Genomic DNA, 19,132 nt, shown 5'->3' on the forward strand with positions numbered 1-19,132 from the left:
ATTTTAAAGAATTAACTTGGAATAAATAAAGGGATAGGCAGGGATAAAGAGAAGAAAAATAAAAAAAAACACAAAAGAGAAAAATTAAGGAAAAACAAAACATAAAAGAAACGTTTATAGGGGATAAACACAGGAGGGCAGTAGAGGGGTTTGTATTCTTGTGGTATGTTTGGGTGTTCACGAGAAAAGATTGCAAGGCGGCGTAGTGTTAGCATGCTGTGCTAAGATTCTCGAATTAAGGCCTTTTACTCGGTTAGTATTTTTGTTATTTATGTTTTATTAAAGAGATTGTAACTCGCCGTTCTGATAAACTGTAGAATATCGGGTATGAAATTCAGCTGCAACTTTATGAAGCTGAAGTTAACTCTTAGTTACTTAGCTTCTTATTCAATTTTATCGTTCCACCTTAAATAGAATAGTGCTTCTATTAACATATTTTATTAACCATTTTTTCCTTTAGTTCTACCTTATATGGTGTAACAGTTACGCTAAATTAAAGAGAATACAACTGCTACATTTTTTGAAGGTTCTTCAGAGTGTAACGGCTGCACCCTTTAAGGTGGAACGAAACTTATAATAATAAGGTCTTCTTTCTAATGAATGGGACACGCTTGCTTCTTAAATGTGAACCATTTGTGGACACCGACGTTGCGTTGCTCACATAGAGGCTGTATAAACCTCACATAAAAACACTAATATGAAACGCTTCAGGGCAGCTGCACACTAGCTTTAACTACATGGTTAAAATAATCAAAGCATGTCCCCATTTAGTCATGTATACAAAGTCTTTTTAATAAGCTGTATAATTTCAAAGATGTTTAAGGTAGGTCATTTGACATTTTTCTTCATGGATAGGCTTTGCTTTAAGTTTGTGTGGGTTTCTCAGCCTTGATACCAATTATTGAAAACCCCACTGTTTTATAACATGCCTATGGGTTATAATAGGGATAAAGAACATTTCAATATTATTTTGCAGTTCAATATTCTTAGTGGTCTGCCTGCACACAGTGATTCTGAATAGCTCCCTACCCATCAAAACCCAAATCTGGATGAAGCTGTTACAGGATGAATGTATAAATGAGCTAATGGACATTGTTTATGAAATTAGCATGTTTGTGTATTACGTTAATAGGAGAACAATGTCTCTGTATGATGACCTGGGGGTCGCTACCAGCGATGCTAAAACAGAAGGATGGTCAAAGAACTTCAAACTGCTTCAGTCTCAGCTCAAAGTGAAAAAAGCTGCTCTTACACAAGCAAAGGTATGTGTGGTGTTGTTATTACTCAGACTTTGAATTGAAAAGCTTGAATAAACATTTTTAATGCTGCAAAATATATAATTTGTTAAATGAGCACTATATATATTTCAAATAAGCTTTCTAGGCTGCTACCTTCTTACTTTTTTAAATGAGTTTTTTATTTTGCAGACACAGAGGATGAGGCAGTCAAATGTTCTTGCACCAGTCATTGATCTGAAGAGAGGAAGTGCTGGAGAGGACAGACAGATTTCAGACACACCACCACATGTAGCAGCAGGGTTGAAGGTGAGGCAGAACTGTTGCTGTTTGGTGCTTCTTGTTGTGTAGTTTCTTCAGTCAGGTCCACTTTCAGACTTTTCCACTGCATGGAACCTACTATACTCTGCTCAGCTCACTTGCTGGGACTATTAAGCTTTGATTACTGATCATGTATTTGCATGTTTTTGGGAACATAGCAAGCATGAATAAATTCAGACAGATCAGTAGTGTTTTAGTTCCATGTTACACAATTCAGCTTTCACTGAAGTTTTTCATCAACCACCAATCCGAAAAACGTTGCTACCTCTTCAAAAGACAACAATATCATTTTATAATCTGTCCTTGTGAGTCTGTAAAAAAAAATAAAAAAAAAATGTGATCTTTGCTTTGCCTTGAAGATGTTAAAAATGCCTAGTTTGTGCTGGATGTCTGCATGTCAGCTCTCCGCAAGCTTTATATGTCATGGTTCAGTCCCTACTCATTTAGCTTGGGACCAGAAGTGAGCAGGTATTGAAATTGTTACCATTGCCAGGTACCAGTTTGCCTAATGGGAAAGTAAAATCTTAGTACAGCCAAATGTAATAGAGTAGACTAAAAAATGCCACTGGTAAATCTCCATTGTAGTATTATGTTTACAGAATGACTCAATTTCTAACATGCTTTTGTGTAATTTATAATTCAATGGAAACACTTTTAGTCTTGGTTGTATGTTTGTGTCTAGGCCTGCCATCATGTTTCCTGTAGAAAGAGTATTTGTTTTCTATTTTAAACTATATATTATGGAAGAATAAGAATAATAGTAATTAAGTGTATAATATGAAGGAAAAGTGAGATTCCCAGCTGAAGAATCCTGAGAGCCAGAGTAGGTTGATAGGACAAATAAGATTTGAAATATACATGGTACTTTAGAGGCAGGCAGTGAGGATTTAGTGATATTGTGCAAATGCAAAACAATTAACATTTGGGTGGACATGAGCATCAAAATAGCGAGCTGGCTAAAGGATAAAGCCCTGATTTCAAGGTATTGAGGGGTCCCATTATAGTGCATTGTAAACCCCCCTAAGTGACAATAGATACAGATGTATGTCCAGAGCGAGTGATAAACCGCTTTCTAGATTTTTCAGTGTTTTACACTCTGTGGTATTGTCTTGGTTATGGTTTAAATGTAAATTCAGGATTAGTGTTTTTAATGGTGGAAAGCTACGCTAGCTGCAATAGTCCAAGTTTAGGTTTATGTTTAATATGTAGTCATGAGCTGGCTTTTAATGTACTAAAATATGTGTGCATTTTGTGCTGTGTGTATGTATATTACAGGACTCTGTGTCAGGTGGCTTTTCTGCAGGTGATGTCCTAATACCACTAGCAGATGAATATGATCCCATGTTCCCAAATGACTATGAGAAAGTGGTGAAAAGACACAGAGAGGAACGACAAAGGCAGAGAGAACAGGAACGGCAAAAAGAGATCGAGGAGAGGGAGAAGTATGCACACATTCCACGTGTACACAAGAGGCTAGAGTACACCAACTAGACAAACGCTCCTTTGGGCAGGGATTCCTCCAATGTTGTTTTTGGGAGGAAACTGACAGTCCTCCCCTTTTCATTTAGTTTATGTCAAAATTATTTGTCTGGTTAATGCAATGAAAAATACATACATTTTAAACCTGTGGACTCTTGCATAAAAAAAATAAAAGGTTGATCTTTATTTAAATGATTACAGAATTAATATTAGGCTCTGAATTTATATTGTCAAAACTTAACTGTCAAAATATTTGAAATGGTTAATTTTGGGTTTAAAATAATTAATTCTCACATTCCACATTTTTCTGAAGAGATTTTTTTTGTAGCTCATCTGAGTTGATCGGAAAAGCTCACAGTTAATTTAAGATGCCTTGAGCAATTTTTCAAAACATATAATGTGGATGTGAAGTTGTTCCCTTACTAAAACCTTGTAGGGCCAAAAAAATACTTTCATGGTCTTATTAATGAGAATATACAATCATATAATGATTTGGTTTTTATATTGTTGGCCAGTCGTCTTGTACCTATTAGTTATAATAAGATACTATTTTTAAATGTGATAAACTATTTTTGTTTATGTTAGAGATTGCCATATCACATTTTTCCACACAGATATCTTATGGTCATAAATGATCTTTCATGTATTTGTATTTTATAGGAAACGTAAGGAGCGTCATGAAGGTGCCGCTCCCAGTGGTTTTTCCCGGTTCCCCACAGAGGGAGACTCTGATGAAGAAGAGGAATATGAGAAAGAGAAGAGGAAAAGAAGTGGGTTACTTATTAAACTCCTTCATCATTACTGTGCTCTGAAATCAATAAATTGTCCATCTGCCTTATTCCACACACATTTCAGTGTTTTACTTTTTGTACAAAACACCATGTGGGGGTTGTAGTGTGGTAAAAAAACAAAAAGGTAAATTTGTTTAAGAATTTTCCTTTGTTAGGCTAAATTCTAACCTAAAGTGGCTGTATAATTGTAAAATTCTGCAAATTTTTCCTCATGGTTTGCAAGCCTTTGATCTGTTTGCGTGCTGCAAAATAGTCCAGTGTTCATAGTCAGCCCTTGCTATATAAATGGGGAAAAAAACATTGTTGCTCAGGCAGGGAAACGACAAAATTCCATCCAATCAACAAAATGGGTTCATTCTTTTGCATAGGATTGGGGGAAGTGGAATTAATATTTGTCCTCAATCCCAGTGTTACCTTTGAAATCTGCGTACATTAAATTGGAGGGCAGAGCTTCTGAAGCAGCATTGAAGGGAGTGTTTGGTTTTGCTGTAGAGTTCAAATATCAAGAGCCATTCTTTAGAATTGTACACAGTACCTTTTAACTGACTTAGCTAAATTCTGATTCTAACCACCTCTTGACCATTCAACAGTTTTTTGGAAAATCATGTAATTAAATTTTTTTTAACTGTTCCTTAAATCTTGCTTTGCGTAAGATACCATACCATTGTCATTTATTGTCATATTTCATGATTTATATTTTTTAATTTAAATTTTTTGTCCACAGCAATGGGTGGAGCTGCAATTGCTCCTCCAACATCACTGGTGGAGAAAGACTGTAAGTAAAACTAATATAATATTTTTCTGTTTTTAACAGTATATATAGAGATTTTGTGGCCTGGTGCAGCAGGTAGTGTCGCAGTCACACAGCTCCAGGGACCTGGTGGTTGTGGGGTAAAATCCTGCTCCGGGTGACTATCTGTGAAGAGTTTGGTGTGTTCTCCCTGTGTCCGCGTGGGTTTCCTCCCACGGTCCAAAAACACATTTTGGTAGATGGATTGGCGACACCGAAGGTGTGTGTGTTGCCCTGTGAAGGACTGGTGCCCCCTCCAGGGTGTGTTCCTTCCTTGCTCCCAGTGATTCCGGGTAGGCTCCGGACCCATGGCGACCCTGCACTGGATAAGCGGTTACAGACATGAATGAATGATATTTCAAATATGTATTTCAGGACATTTATGAGGAATGTCCTGAAATGATCTGGGCTACTGAGCGAAAAAATCTACATTTAAATAATCTCTAAATTTGTAAGCATATCTATATGTTTGTGTTCACAAAACCATGCATGCAAATGGATTAGAATGGGAAATGTTTTAGAATACAGTACAAGTGTAATTTTAGCCAGTCTCCACTAGGCTGAGCTATTGTTGTTCTCTGTCAGGGTTTATGATTATTGATTATAACTGTTATGCCTGGTGTCTGTTGTTATGGCAGCATCATACACCTATGATGATGAGGGTCGACAGAGATCCAAAGCAGCAATTCCTCCTCCCGTCTTTGAAGACTCCGAGAGACCACGCTCTCCTCCAGGACCCACCAGCTCCTTCCTGGCCAATATGGGGTCAGTGGCATTCAACTCTTCTGTAGTTCTCTTCAGCTTGTTCATAATTTGGTTTATTCACATTCTCCCTTATTTTAACAGTGAACTGCCTTGTGTACTGCAGTTGATTACTTATTGTGTTGGTGATAAAATGCAGTTGTTATCAATCTCTTATTGGATTTACTATTTTTCATTTTTTCTTGTACATGCACTCACTCCTGGATAATTATACACAGATGATGCAGATAGCAAATATGTGAGAGAACTACAATTTTTAGTGAATGTTTAGGAGAGATAAAGCAATAGAGAAGTGTTTGTTGCATTATATAATTTTTTGCCTTATCTGTCATAATTAATTTGCAATTATTTAGCAAGATGTAAACAACCTATGTTCTGATTGACTTATAAGTAAGTGAGACTACTCTTTGGTTTATTGCATAGGTGACTATATGTTATTGTGGTGTGGTGTTTTCTTGAGTAAAAATTTAGGTGCGTTCCTAAATATGGTCAGTACCGTTCACAGTAAAATTGCAAGTCAGTATTTGTAAGTAAAGCTTATACCTGTCCTCAGATTTTGGAGTTGTGAAGGTCAGAGCAACATTGTATAATTTGTATTTGGTTTGACAGTGGTGACCAACATGCAGTTTGGTGCATTTCTTAATTTTATGGTGTTATACCTGGTGAAAACTAAATATAATTACCTGTGTGTGTGTATCCTGCAGAGGGACAGTGGCTCATAAGATCATGCAGAAGTATGGTTTCCGTGAGGGCCAAGGCCTGGGAAAGCATGAGCAGGGTTTGAGCACAGCTCTGTCAGTGGAGAAAACTAGTAAACGTGGTGGCAAGATCATCATTGGAGACTCAACGGAAAAGAGTGAGCTCACACACCAAATACACACCAACATACACACTCTTTCCAAAGCATGTCCTTTTCGTAAGAAAAGAGCCCAGTAAACTTAAGGTGGAAATCTCTTATCCTTGCAGTTTTTTAGGAAATTAATCAGTGCATGTAAAATTTAACCAAAATTTGCATTTGCTTACAAATGTACTTGGTGGATTTGTTTAGAGAGAAAAAGGGAATATTTTTTTCCACAAATGGAAAATTTAGCAGATAATTAACTATGATTTCCCCATTTCATGCAGCTGTTGAAGTTCAGAGCTATTGGCCAGGTAGGCCAATGGGATATTTAAATTTCTCAAAGTGTGATGGCTCCCAAATAAAATTTGGACACAAACAACTAAAATTCAAATAGACCAATATTACTCAACACCAAATGTTGGTGCACCAAAAACAAGCTTATGAATTCACATAATTTTATTTAGGGTTTGTTTATTTATTAATTTAATTTAATTTATTATTATTTTGTATTTTTCTATATTGGCATGTGTGTGTCTTTCTCAGATCCAGGATCCAGTCAGAATATGGCTGATACACCTGGGGCTAATTCAGGAGTATCAGGTTAGACCTTACACCTGTTTTTTTCCCTTGCTTCAGTCTGATATTCTCAAAGCTGGGTTAGCTCGTGGAGTGGGCAAGGATTGAGCATCCAGGGATTGCTCTCTGTGAGGGCATAGTGTAGTTTAGCCCTTGGGTAGCTTGTGGAGAGGGCAGAATGGGTCTTAACGACCCTGCTCTACATCCTGAAACAGGCATAACAAGGATTAATGACTATCAAAATTTTGTTAGACCTTTGTTTTTTTCTGCTCTTTCTCTCAGCACTAATAACAGCAACCATTGAAGATGGAACATTTGTGCTATAATCATTCCTATTTACTGTGAGCCAATATAAATTAGAGCAGCAGTTCTATTGAGTTATTCTTGTGTTAAATATACACTAGAAATACATGAGATTAAATTTGTTTTGGTAACTTATTCCAGTACTGCAGGTGGCCATATTATAAGTATTTTGCCTAAACCCCAAGAAAAAAAGGCCAATTCACTGAACTGTATATTTTGATCAATAATTTGGAAAACAAACATGTGTAATCGAAGTTCAGTATCAAAGGCTGGTTATCATGGAACTGTTAAAAATTATCCCACCGTATGTTGACACTTCCTCTGAGCCAGACATTTACAAAACACCTTTATCAGTGACATCATAAACATACCCTAAGGGTGATTCACACTCTAAGGTGCACTCCACAGTTTCCTTAGATTCAGACATTTAGGCTGTATTTATGCAACATAATCCCTTTTAAAGCTGTTTTAACACACACATATTGTTAAGATATTTTGGTATTTGATAAACTGAATTAATTTAAAGTTTAAAGACTTTTGTTATAATGTATTTTTATATTGAAAGTATAAAATCTGCTCTTAATTATGTCTAGAACTACATTAAAATAAAAATTCTGAATTTAACTTAAATTCATATAGGTGTCTTAAAATGTATGCAGATAGTGTTATATAATTTGGGATTTTCTTCATAAGTAAGCCATGCATAATTTCTGTATTTATTTTATTCCTTTTGTGTTCAAGGTCTGAAGCCACATTCTTTCCACTAACTTCCTTCCTAGAAACATTTGATGTTAAATTACTGGAGTCTTATATTCAAGGATACACGAGGATGAATAATTGTTCTTTGGTGTAAAATCTCTTAACTCTACCCTTAGGAGATGCATCAAAGAAGAATGAGGTCAACCCACTGACAGAAATCCTCAAATGTCCTACAAAAGTGGTTCTATTGCGGGTAAGTGTAGTGGAACAGAGTGTAAATGTGTCTGCACATAAAGACAAGAAGTGCCTGAGGGCAGTCTGGTACAAGGTTGTGTTGTGGTAAAGAGTGAGACACCAGCAAATATAGAATAAAATGTAAATATTTGTTTCTTTAGAATATGGTGGGCCGAGGAGAGGTGGATGAAGATCTGGAGGCAGAGACAAAAGAGGAGTGTGAGAAATACGGCAAAGTCGTCAAATGTGTTATTTTTGAGGTGAGAGAATACATTCAAGGTATCAGTTTCTTTTGTTTGTTTCAATGTAGAACTTGTTGTTGTTCTATGCATATGGAAACAAACCACAAGGGGCTGTATGTTGCAGTGATGTTGTTTTAGTTAAGTGGAACTTGAATCTGAATTGTTTTTTAGTGTACTAGTCAGTTCATGATTTAAACTTATATATTTTTTAAAAGTTAACAATTTAACAAAGCCCCTACCTACCCAGTCTTAATATAACCACTTCCTGTTTGACTGGAAATTTTAGGTTCAGAACCAAAAATCTGTGCTTCTAGGATAATTGCAATTCGATTTTCCTTCAATCTTTTAGCAATAAAAAAAGCACTGTTACATTTTCACTGTTTGAAAAAATGTTTATTGTGCCATATATACTTCGTAATGATTTGTTAATCATTTATTGACAAATAATTTGCTGTTAGGGAGTAAAGGTCTAGAGCTGAGGTTCCTGACAATTTTGCTATATACCATGCATAATCTTGAGGATCTTTTTAAATCTGTCCTAAATTCTACAAACTGAATTTCTTGTTAGTTTCAGTGTGTTATATAATGGGGATAACTGTTGATGATGGGAACTGTTGTAAATATTTGTTCTGTGTAATATTTAGATCTCGGATGTAGCGGATGATGAAGCAGTGAGGATATTCCTGGAGTTTGAGCGTGTCGAGTCCGCAATTAAAGGTGAGCATCATACTTTTTACTTTTTAAGGTACATTTCTGAAACTTGTAGTGTCTATTAAATATGCCCCAGAAAGTTCTCTTGTTATAAGTGAAGGAAGTGCGTGAGCATGCTCCCTCAAGCATTACATCACCTACAGTTTTACATAATGTCCTCCAGAGAACTTGACAATCAAACCAGTTCAGTCAATTCACTCACTCATTTAGCCTGTTATTCTGAACAATTATGGCTGTATTTAAGTCTAGTGGCTCCCTTTGGCTCTTGAGCATTTTTTTTTACTGTTGTATTTCAGAAAATCTAATCCCTGATTATCGGTTAGCACTCGTGTTCATGCTGGGTCTATTCCAGCAATTAAAATAAATAAATCAGAAATGGTGATCTTTTAAACCAAAACTTTATTTACGAAACCACAACACTCGCACATAATCTGGAAATGAAGAAAGATGCTGTGTAGCACAGTGTGTTATCACCTACAGCTGTTGTTTCAGGGGCATGAGTCCAGAGCTAAGAATTCCAGTGTATGATGATGTTAAGAAAACCCTTATTTCAATCACAAGTTCCAACAAAAGTGTTACTAATGTTATTTTGTAAGAAATCTTCAGCTACCATGTGGGCTTATTAGCCATAGAGTGCTCACTATTGAAATATCAGCATGAATTAGTGTGCTTAATTCAAATTACTTGTATTTAAGGCAAGCTAGGCCATGTTGCTTTCTTCATATAGTTTTACAGATACTCACTAAATGCATGAGGAAGTCAGTCTTAAGTTACTTCTTTCAGATGTTGTCTGATGATCTACAACCTCAGATTTGAGATGTTTGTTTGTTTGTTTTTATGGCAAGCAGTTCCACTGATGAACCTCATCAGGCCATGGTCATAAAACACTAATTTGTACTCATTTAAGTTAACTTTGTCATGATGTAATCATTGCACTGTTGTAAGTGTGGGTGTGTTTGTGTGTGTGTCACATCTGACTATTGTATGTGTCCTTCCTTAGCCGTGGTCGATCTGAATGGAAGGTATTTTGGAGGTCGAGTGGTGAAGGCCTGTTTCTATAATCTGGACAAATTCAGGGTGCTGGACTTAGGGGAGCAGGTGTGATTCTCTCAGCCATCTTCATATCACACACTTCAGCAGTGTCACCCAAAACAACAAGAAAAAAATCTGTGCTTTTTCTGTACATAGCTTGAATAGTTTTTATATTCCCATCCCTGATGTTTGAATTTTGTTATTTCCCTTTTTGAGGAAATATTTAATCTGCTGTTAGACAAATTCTTTGTTGCTCATTTGTGGGTTTATTTCCTTCACCAGTTGAATGTGTATTGAGCATCTCTTGTCTCTTTGGAATATAAGTCATTGTGTGTTGTACAAACCATGAAATAAATATTTTACATTCAATAAAACAGCTCAGATTGTGCTGTTCCTGTAACATGCATTTGAATGAATAAAGTACAGATGCTCATTAGAGCATATTGTAACAGCCTATCACTGTACAGAATCTTGTCATATTGCCCATCTGTAGACTCTGATAATATTACAAAGAACTAGTACAGCATATTTGTCTCCAGAAATGTACAACCCTAAACACAGTGTGGTTACAGACAATGAATGAATGAATAAATAGATATTTGTGTTATGTCACTGGGACAGGGCCGAGTTCATATGAGTGAATGAGTCCTGGTTCTTTCGTAATGCAGTAACACACACCTGTTCCCTGTGGCTCAATAAAGTAGGGAACCTACATTCCTTTGGTCTGACATAATCAGAAATCCCGTGAGAGCTACACACTCTGATCTGCAGCCTATTGATAGACCTGAGGCCTGGTTTATTTGAACCTTTCCCAGGTGGCCATGCTCGTCCACACAGACTAGAGGAAAGTGCAAAACTGTCCCTTGAAGCTAGAGTTATTCCAACAATTTACATTATTGTCCCCTTTAACGTAAACCTAAGTGATATTTGGTGTCTGAAGGAGGCTAATAAAGCATTATGTATTAAAATTTTGATAACTGCACACCTTAACCCTTAATCACCAGACACTTTCCTCAAGCCATGTTGGGCTGTTAAGTAATCAAAAATAGACATGAGTATGTGGTGTATGACAGTGTGTGAGATACTTTTATTTATAAAGATATTTGAAGAAAAGCTAAAACAGTACAAGGAATTTGAAGCCTGGGGCTGTGTGTATATATGACATTTTTTAACTGATAAAAGTATCGTACTTTATCAGAAACACCACATGCATGTCTGTATGCTGTTTGAAGCAATGCAATGATTTATATACAATTTACACAATGCTGTGATTATTAGCCTTGTAGCTCAAGTATAAAACATGCAAAAGTAATAAACATTAGATATGTATTTGTTGATCAATAAAAGGTGATCACTTACACAGCTTTTACAGTCAGGTCCAGAATATGGTTGGACGAAATGGTCAAAATTTATATCACAATATTTTTCTTCATTTTGATCGATATAATTCTAATATTGATATGAACAATATAAAGGCCATGGAAATACTGCCAAGAAAAAAAATCCAAGAAACATGACATCACCGTCAAACATAAACCTGGCTTCAAAATTAATTTTAAAGTTAGTTTAAAAAATACTGAACTGACAGCAGCGCCCTGTAATGAATGTCAGTCAGTGATAGATTATATAACTAAAGTATATTGAAATATTGGGAATGTGTTTAAAAATAATATAATTTTTACTGAAACATTTTATATTGCGATATATATTGATTTTGTATTATTGTCCAAGCTTAGTCCAGAAGTATTTAGACAATGACACAGTTTTCACAACCACTGTACACAACTCTAATTGACAATTTGAAACAAAGGAATTAAGAAATTTCAGACTTTCAGAAAATTTTAATTTACCATTTAGAGATGAATTTTTCACAGGCTCAATATTTATTGAACAATTGGCTGATAAACAGTTTAATTTCCAGGTGTGGTTAGTTCCCTTATTATTTTATGTCAGATGAAGGAGATAAAAGGTCTGGAGTTCATTCAAAGTGTTGAAATTGCCCTTGCCATGGGAACGCAGTCTATGGTCCAAAGATGTGTTTGTACAAATGAAGACCATTATAAGGCTGAAAAAAACCAGTCCATCTGAGAGATAACAGAAACATTATTAGTGGCCAAAGCAACAGTTTGTTACATTCATGTTACAAAAGAAATGATGTACTAGTGAGCTCAGCAACATCAAAATATCTGGAAGACAAGTAGATGATCACAGAATGGTTTCCTTGAAAGAAATACCCCTTCCCTAAACCTCTCCGCTAAAAGAGATAGGTTCACCTTCATGAATTTACATACAGAGGGTTTACCTTAAGATACAAACAACTGGAGGTGCTCAAGTAAAAATAAATAAATAAAAAAATTTGTGAAGCCAAGATTATCTTCTTGTAGATTGATAAGAAAAGACGGTACGGAAAAGGTAATGAAATGGGCAACATCCAATACATCATCATACATGGTGAAAGCTGTGTTATAGCATGAGCATCTAAGGCTCTCAATGGACCTAGATCACTGGTGTTTATGAATGATGTGACTGCAGATAGAAGTCGCCAGATGAGTATGGAATGTATTGATTTATACATTCTCAGATTCAGTTAAATGCTGCAAACCTAATAGGAGTGTGCATCAAAGTAGAGTTTAATAATGACCCAAAACACACAGCAAGTCCTACCCAAGAGATTTTAAGGTAAAAGACATGGGGTCAAGTTATTCAGCTGACTTCAGGCCAAATGAGCATGCCTTTCACTTACTAAAGGAGAAAAGACTCACAAACAGCGGCAATGGTATGCAGCTGCACAAAGAACTGGTAAACCATGTTAAGGAATGAAAGTAACAAGCATGTTCTTGTGTTGCAAACTTAGGGATTACTCCTCTGCATGCTAAGCTTAGCCTCATATATCTAATGAAAAATTAAAGACGCATTTTGGGTTATAACGTATTGGGTAATTGATAGCATTTGTTAAGGGGAAAAGGAAATATTTTGCTAAATTGTTACGTAAAATCAGATCTAAATCAGAAAGTATCAGGCAAATTTTTTATCTGAAGAAGTTTTATGTGCCTATTGTTCTGAGTGGACATGTCTTGACCTGAGCAAGAATGACCACCTGTTGAATGGGGTGTGGTCGTGTGCAGTGTATTCACAAGCCTCCCAAGTGAGACTGTGCATATGAATTCTCCAAAAGTGTTCAGTCATTAAGGACTGTGGTTGAACTAAATATACAGCACTTCAAAACATACGTAGTTTTTATAATAAGGCAAAACAAGAGGAAATGAGCGTGTTGAGTGTGTGTGTGTGTGTGTGTGTGTGTGCGTGTGAGACTAGGTCAGTTATGAAGCTGTACTAGTTTATAAAAGAAGAGAGGGGGCTCTCTTATGTAAGCTGTTATGAGGGGTGATGGGGGACCGGCAGCATAAGATAATGAAATCTTCACCTCAGGGATTTTGCTCAGAACAGAACACACAGATATATCCTCGCTTGCTTCATTATTTTAACATAAATAGACATACAGAGAGGTAGGCAGACAGACAGTAGACAGGAGGTTTATCCCTCATGGTCCTGAAGGCCCTCAAGCTTTTGTAAACAACCAAAGCCACACTGAAACTTAAAATATTTTCACAGTTACATAAGACCTATATATGGATATTGACCACGATGACTTCTACTGAAAGTAAAAAAAAAATTAGCTAATTTTATGTGCACCCATTGTGGACACAGATAAGATCAGACACTGAATCAGGCACTCATCAGCTTAAGGTTACACCACTCAATGCCAAGTCTCAGCTGGAGGGGTATCAAGCCCCCAGCACTGGGCTGAGGAACAAAGGAACAGTGTTCTCTGGAGTGAAGGAACTCCATCCAAAACTCTTGGTATGAGCTGGAGTAGTATTTGTTATCCATAATTATTCATTATCAGGGATTGACTTCACTAAGGCTCCAGTGCAAACAAATTCGTCAAGAAATTGCGTTTTGTCTAAAGTCCTTATTGAAGAGCTGAAGATTTCACTGCAGAAATGGAGCATACGCATCCCATTGATGACTCTGATGTCTGAAGTAAAATTGGATGAACAGGTGTCTTCAAACACAACATTTCACATTTTACATTTTATTCACTGTGTTACATTTCTTGCAGATCGGAGGTTTATATGTATTTTTCAGTGTGTTATGGGTTTAATCCTTCCTCTATGTCCCATGAGGTATTTTTACCTCTGTGTCCGGTTACAAGACTAGTGCACTCTAAGCTCATGTTGTGGTTTGAACCTGATTGGTTTGGCAAGTGTAGATTCCTTCAGTCTCCTATAATTAGCTGGCTGAGGTACAGGGAGTGTCAACACTGGCCCAGGCACAGGAGTGGGTACAACGTTTTCATTTTCATTACATTTAATCTTGGGCCCTGGGGGCTTTGTCATCCAATAGCAAGCCCACCACGTTCCAGACATGTGTTTACAGAATATCAGCACTATTCCGAGCACTGCTTATGACATCACTGCATGTCACATAACACGTTTTTCTTCATTGGGTTATGTCCAAAAGGAAAGCAGGTGCACAAGAAAAAAAAGGGGTGGAGATTTAAGGTCGCTGTCCAATAGAAGACCATGCTTTATGCCATATGTTGCCTATGAGGTCAGAATCTGGGCTCTTGTTTACAGTTTACTTGATGTTTTTACATTTCTTAGATGTCTATGTTAGTCATGATGCAAAAAGCATGTTTACAGGCCTGGATACATTTAATAGCCCATAACATAGGTCCGTTTGTTGTAGGTGTTTACAGGACTTTCTTTTGTATAGTTGCCTGTAAAATTAAGATATAAAATACCTGACAATTCTGTCCTGATTCTCTTCACAAGTAAAACTTTTCCTCGTTCTGTCAGGAACTTGTATTGGGGAAATTGCTTCTTAAGGAGAACAAGGAAATGTATTTTCTTGTAAAGAGCATCAGGTAATCAGAAACTGGAAGCTTCAAACACATTTTATGGGGCTGTACAATTAAGAGAGGTGCAATAACAATCAAAACTCTGCATGTAAATAAATAAGACATAAACAACTGCAAGCAAAGGCAAATAAACGTTTCACAAAATTTGCCATTCTAGTTTTTACATTTCTATGATTTCAAGGCTCACTGTATGATCGATTCTGGAAGCAGTGCAACAAAACAAAACTATAGCCATCTGTGGTGCATTTCCCACTAACAACTTCAAGACAAATTTATATTTTAGAACTGTTTTCCAAAAGCCATCTTATTTTGCAAAATTATGAACAAGTTTCACGTAATTCTTTGTTGGCTCTGCCTCTCCATCTTCACTGGAAAGGCAGGGCCAGTCGAAAACTGAAGCACTGATTTACACTGAAGCACTGATTTATTATAACACAAAACTATCATTAAGCAAAAAAATATAATAAAAAAAAAAGACAAATGTGAAACAACATAATAATAACAAAGATGAAAAACCTTACACTTTCTCTTCCTACTTGGCACATATCAAGCCTATAAACAGGCACACCCATATTTCTTATCCAAGGACACATTTATTAATTTATGTCTTCTACTACACTGGAAATTTCCATTTAAATGTGTATATGAACAAATAACCTTGTGTACTTCAATCAAGTTCAATTATGTATTTCACATGAATTCAATTATTTAAACACTGGAATAAAATTAAAAAGTATATGACTTTATGTTCAGAATCAAACTAAGAAACTTAGAAATTTCATAGTGGGAGGATATAACACTACACGATGATATGCACAGCTAGTCTCTAGAAACATAATATTTTACTGTTACTGGATGTAGTATATGTTACTGTTAAATTAAAAAAAAAAACTACATGAATTTGTGTTTTTAGATATAAAAGGTGCTGTTGCTGTGCTTAGAACCTTCACATTTTTTAAATAAGAAATTAGCAGCCTCTATGTTTTGTGTCAGAACTACATATGAACTTCAGGATGTACTTAAGTGTATTACAAATGTGTCAGAATACTCATTATTTTTGAATAAGTTTAAGTACTATGTCAGTTACAAAGGGTTTCTGGAAATGCTAACAGTTTTAAGAATGTTCTTAAGTACAATATCCTGAAGTACTTAGTGATATGAACATTTTGGTAAACTCTCTGAAATATGTAAAAGCTGACCTGAAGTATTAGAAAATATCAAATGAAGGCAAAATGCTAATTAAATGAGATCAGACCCCACAATTACTTACATAACTCACTTTTTGTGTTTGCACTTTAGTAAATTTACATTCAAACACGGATGCTTGCGTTCAAATCACAAATGAAAAACATTATATGTTTAGGCTTAAATCTAACTCCATGTAACCTTTATTTTTAACCAATTATGGTGCTGCGCATAAACGTGTTTATGTTGCTGTTTACATTATTTACTTTGGTGCTTTAATATTTGTGAACCCTCATGGATTGTGTACATTTCTTCTTAAATGTGATCTCAGTTGTGATCAGATTTTCAAACTAAAAGTAAATGAAGAGAAAGCAATTAAATAAATCAGACAGAAATATTATACTTAGCCATTAGTTTATTGTGGAAAAATTACCCAATCTTTGAAGTCAAAATATGTGAATATTTCACTGTCAGGTATGACCAACTTGTGCAGCAATAAGTGTTAATTTGATAGTTTGGTTGATTTTAGCCTCTATGTTTGTAATGAAAGGCTCTATAACGCTAGGATGTTTGTGAATTTCTTCACCTCGCCTGCTCAATTTAGATCATTCCACAATATTCCTTTTGGATTAACATCAGGCCTTTGACTTGGTCATTTCAAAATATTTTTCTCCTTAAACGTTTCTTTGACTTGTGTGCATTGGGTCACTGTCTTGCTGCATGAGCCAATTACATTCAGTTCTTGGACAAAATTTGTTGTTCTTTTGATCATGGCAAGCTTTCTTTGCACAGACCCAGCATAACCCAACAAACCAGAATGCTAGTACCATATTGTTTTTAAGTCAGTATAAGGTTCTTAGGAAAGCAGAATTTTCCTTTCTGCAGACATAACATTACTCATTAAAACAAAAAAAGTTAGGCTGGGCTCATCTGCCCACAACACATTTTTCAAATAGTCTTCTGGCTAGGCAAACTTGTGCCATGCACACGACTGTTTTTCAGTTGTCTCCTGATGGTGGGGTCATGAATATAAACATTAGCCAAGGTGAAAGAGGCCTTTAGTTGCTTAGATGTTACCCTGGGCTCCTTTGTGTCCTTGCAGACTAGTTCATACCTTCCTCTTGGAGTGATCTTTGTTTGTCAGCCATTCCTGTGGAGAGTGACAATGGTCTCACAGCAATTTCCTCCATTTGTCCATTTATTTAAATACAACAAGGCACCCATTCACACCTGATTGTTGTCTCAATGACTGAAAACACCCGACTCTAACTTCACCTTCAAATTAACTGCAAATCTTAGGGTTAACGTTGGCCACTCACAGATCTGTAATACTGGATCTTTTTTCTCAGTAAATCATTTTTAAAAATGCATAAAATTTATATATTTGTTTAAGTGGTTACTCTTTATTTTAATACTTGTTTTGATGATATTTTTTGGTTGAATATGTTCAGAAATGTATATCTATTTCAAACTGTCCAAATTGTACTATCCCCCAACAGGCTGCGAAAAGAAACTCACAACCACTTTAAACTTGGTGCATAAACGGGCATACATTCTGTATACTGACTGGACATAAAAAAAAAATAATAATAAATAAATAAATAAATGTGTGTGTGTATATATATATATATATATATATATATATATATATATATATTGTAATATGCCAATGTTTGGAAACCACTGGTCAAATTTAATGCTTTAATATTTTTAAGTGAAAATGAATAAATAAATAAATGTTTTTGCTCAATCTCTGATTCGAAACTGATAATAATTATCATGTTTATCTGCATCTGAACTAAAAAGAGGAACTGAACCATTTCTTGTCCAGCACCAAGATCTTTATCTGCTTTAAACATTTTTAACACATTTTTTTTCTTGCCAGAGGCATTTTATGTCTGTTTTTCTCTTGTTTTTTCCCCTAAGGAGTTTTAAGAGATTCACCTGAGCCATCAACAGGCAACTTGTGCAGTGTGTGTTTGTGTGTGTGTGGGTGTGTGTGTGTAGTTATCCACATTCTCATCACCCAGCCTTTTAGAAGTGTTTTAAGCGAGGTAGATAATTATAGGTGTTGGCTGTGGCTCTGACTCAGAATTCAGACACAGATGGTGACTCCATTCATTCAGAGCTGAACCTTTGCCATGTACTTAAAAGATCTTCACAATTACTTTGTATTTGCTCAGGATTTTAACTGCTGACTTGCCTTTTACTCAAATCAATCTATTTTTACTTAGCTTCAGTTTAATCCAGCACATCCTAAATGTATACACTTCTATTGTTGTACAATACAATGCTTTGTGAATTAAAAAACATTTTAGCTAATGTTTCCCATTGAGCATTATGCTTTTAAGCTGATGCTCTTTCGTATCATGGTTTTCTATGAAGATAAATCCATGTAAACTGCATCCACAATGGGTACACCTCACTGAATTCACTGATTAAACATGTCCATAAATTTTATCCACAGTCTTTGGAATTTCATTGTGATAAACGAAGGGTCTAAACTATGTCACTGCAGTTTTAGACATTGCTGATTGTTTAAGACATTTATGCTATTTTTAACCGGGGCTGGTCCTGTTGCTGCTCCTGAGTCAGTGTTTCACAGCAGGTAATAACTGTGTTATAAACCAAGAGGGTTTGGTTTGGCGTCGACACGCGGGGAGCTACGTGCGGGGGGGCACGTGCCCGAGCGTGCGTCTATTATTTATTTATTTATTGGTATTCTTGCTTTTACTGTTTTTTATTAATAATTTAAATACTAGTAGGTCATTCAGAGTGTCATCGTATGGATCAGCTGGCGTCCAGGTCCCACGTTGATCACATTTTTCGGTGATACTGATTATAAAATGTTGAATAAATGTAGGTGAAATATACATATATATATATCAATGCCGAATTTAATGCTTTCTCAGTATAAATGAGTCTGTATTATATATTTTAGCAGAAATGCTTGATTCATTCCATAATTTAACATAGGGTACACAAATCTACTGTGCTGTGATGTCTA

The 19,132-nt window shown here is 35.8% G+C and overlaps 1 protein-coding gene across 2 annotated transcripts; it reads left to right on the forward strand.

Annotated features, from left to right (window-relative positions):
- The first annotated feature begins 148 nt into the window (after positions 1 to 148).
- rbm17 (RNA binding motif protein 17) lies at positions 149 to 10,512 on the forward strand. 2 transcript variants are annotated; one of them, XM_066668945.1, is made up of 13 exons: positions 149 to 252; positions 1,133 to 1,262; positions 1,428 to 1,544; positions 2,832 to 2,998; positions 3,696 to 3,805; positions 4,551 to 4,601; positions 5,255 to 5,381; positions 6,083 to 6,234; positions 6,742 to 6,819; positions 7,974 to 8,050; positions 8,193 to 8,291; positions 8,918 to 8,990; positions 9,985 to 10,512. In XM_066668945.1, exons 2-13 carry the CDS (start codon positions 1,140 to 1,142, stop codon positions 10,086 to 10,088), a joined length of 1,278 nt encoding a protein of 425 aa, XP_066525042.1. In that variant the 5' UTR covers positions 149 to 252; positions 1,133 to 1,139; the 3' UTR covers positions 10,089 to 10,512. The 2 variants fall into 2 exon arrangements, with proteins under 2 accessions (XP_066525042.1, XP_066525043.1); XM_066668946.1 differs by having other exon boundaries at positions 6,763 to 6,819; positions 9,985 to 10,490.
- The last annotated feature ends 8,620 nt before the right edge of the window (positions 10,513 to 19,132 follow it).

This window comes from Hoplias malabaricus, chromosome 4 (assembly GCF_029633855.1).
Source record: "Hoplias malabaricus isolate fHopMal1 chromosome 4, fHopMal1.hap1, whole genome shotgun sequence".
Taxonomy (NCBI): domain Eukaryota; kingdom Metazoa; phylum Chordata; class Actinopteri; order Characiformes; family Erythrinidae; genus Hoplias; species Hoplias malabaricus.

What these genes read in the sequence shown, in the direction of transcription:
- rbm17 (XM_066668945.1), top strand. Translation starts at nt 1,140, where the DNA reads ATGTCTCTGTATGATGACCTGGGGGTCGCTACCAGCGATGCTAAAACA. An exon ending in ATCACTGGTGGAGAAAGACT is followed by an intron (nt 4,602 to 5,254) that starts GTAAGTAAAACT and finishes TTGTTATGGCAG; the next exon opens with CATCATACACCTATGATGAT. An exon ending in CAAAAGTGGTTCTATTGCGG is followed by an intron (nt 8,051 to 8,192) that starts GTAAGTGTAGTG and finishes TTGTTTCTTTAG; the next exon opens with AATATGGTGGGCCGAGGAGA.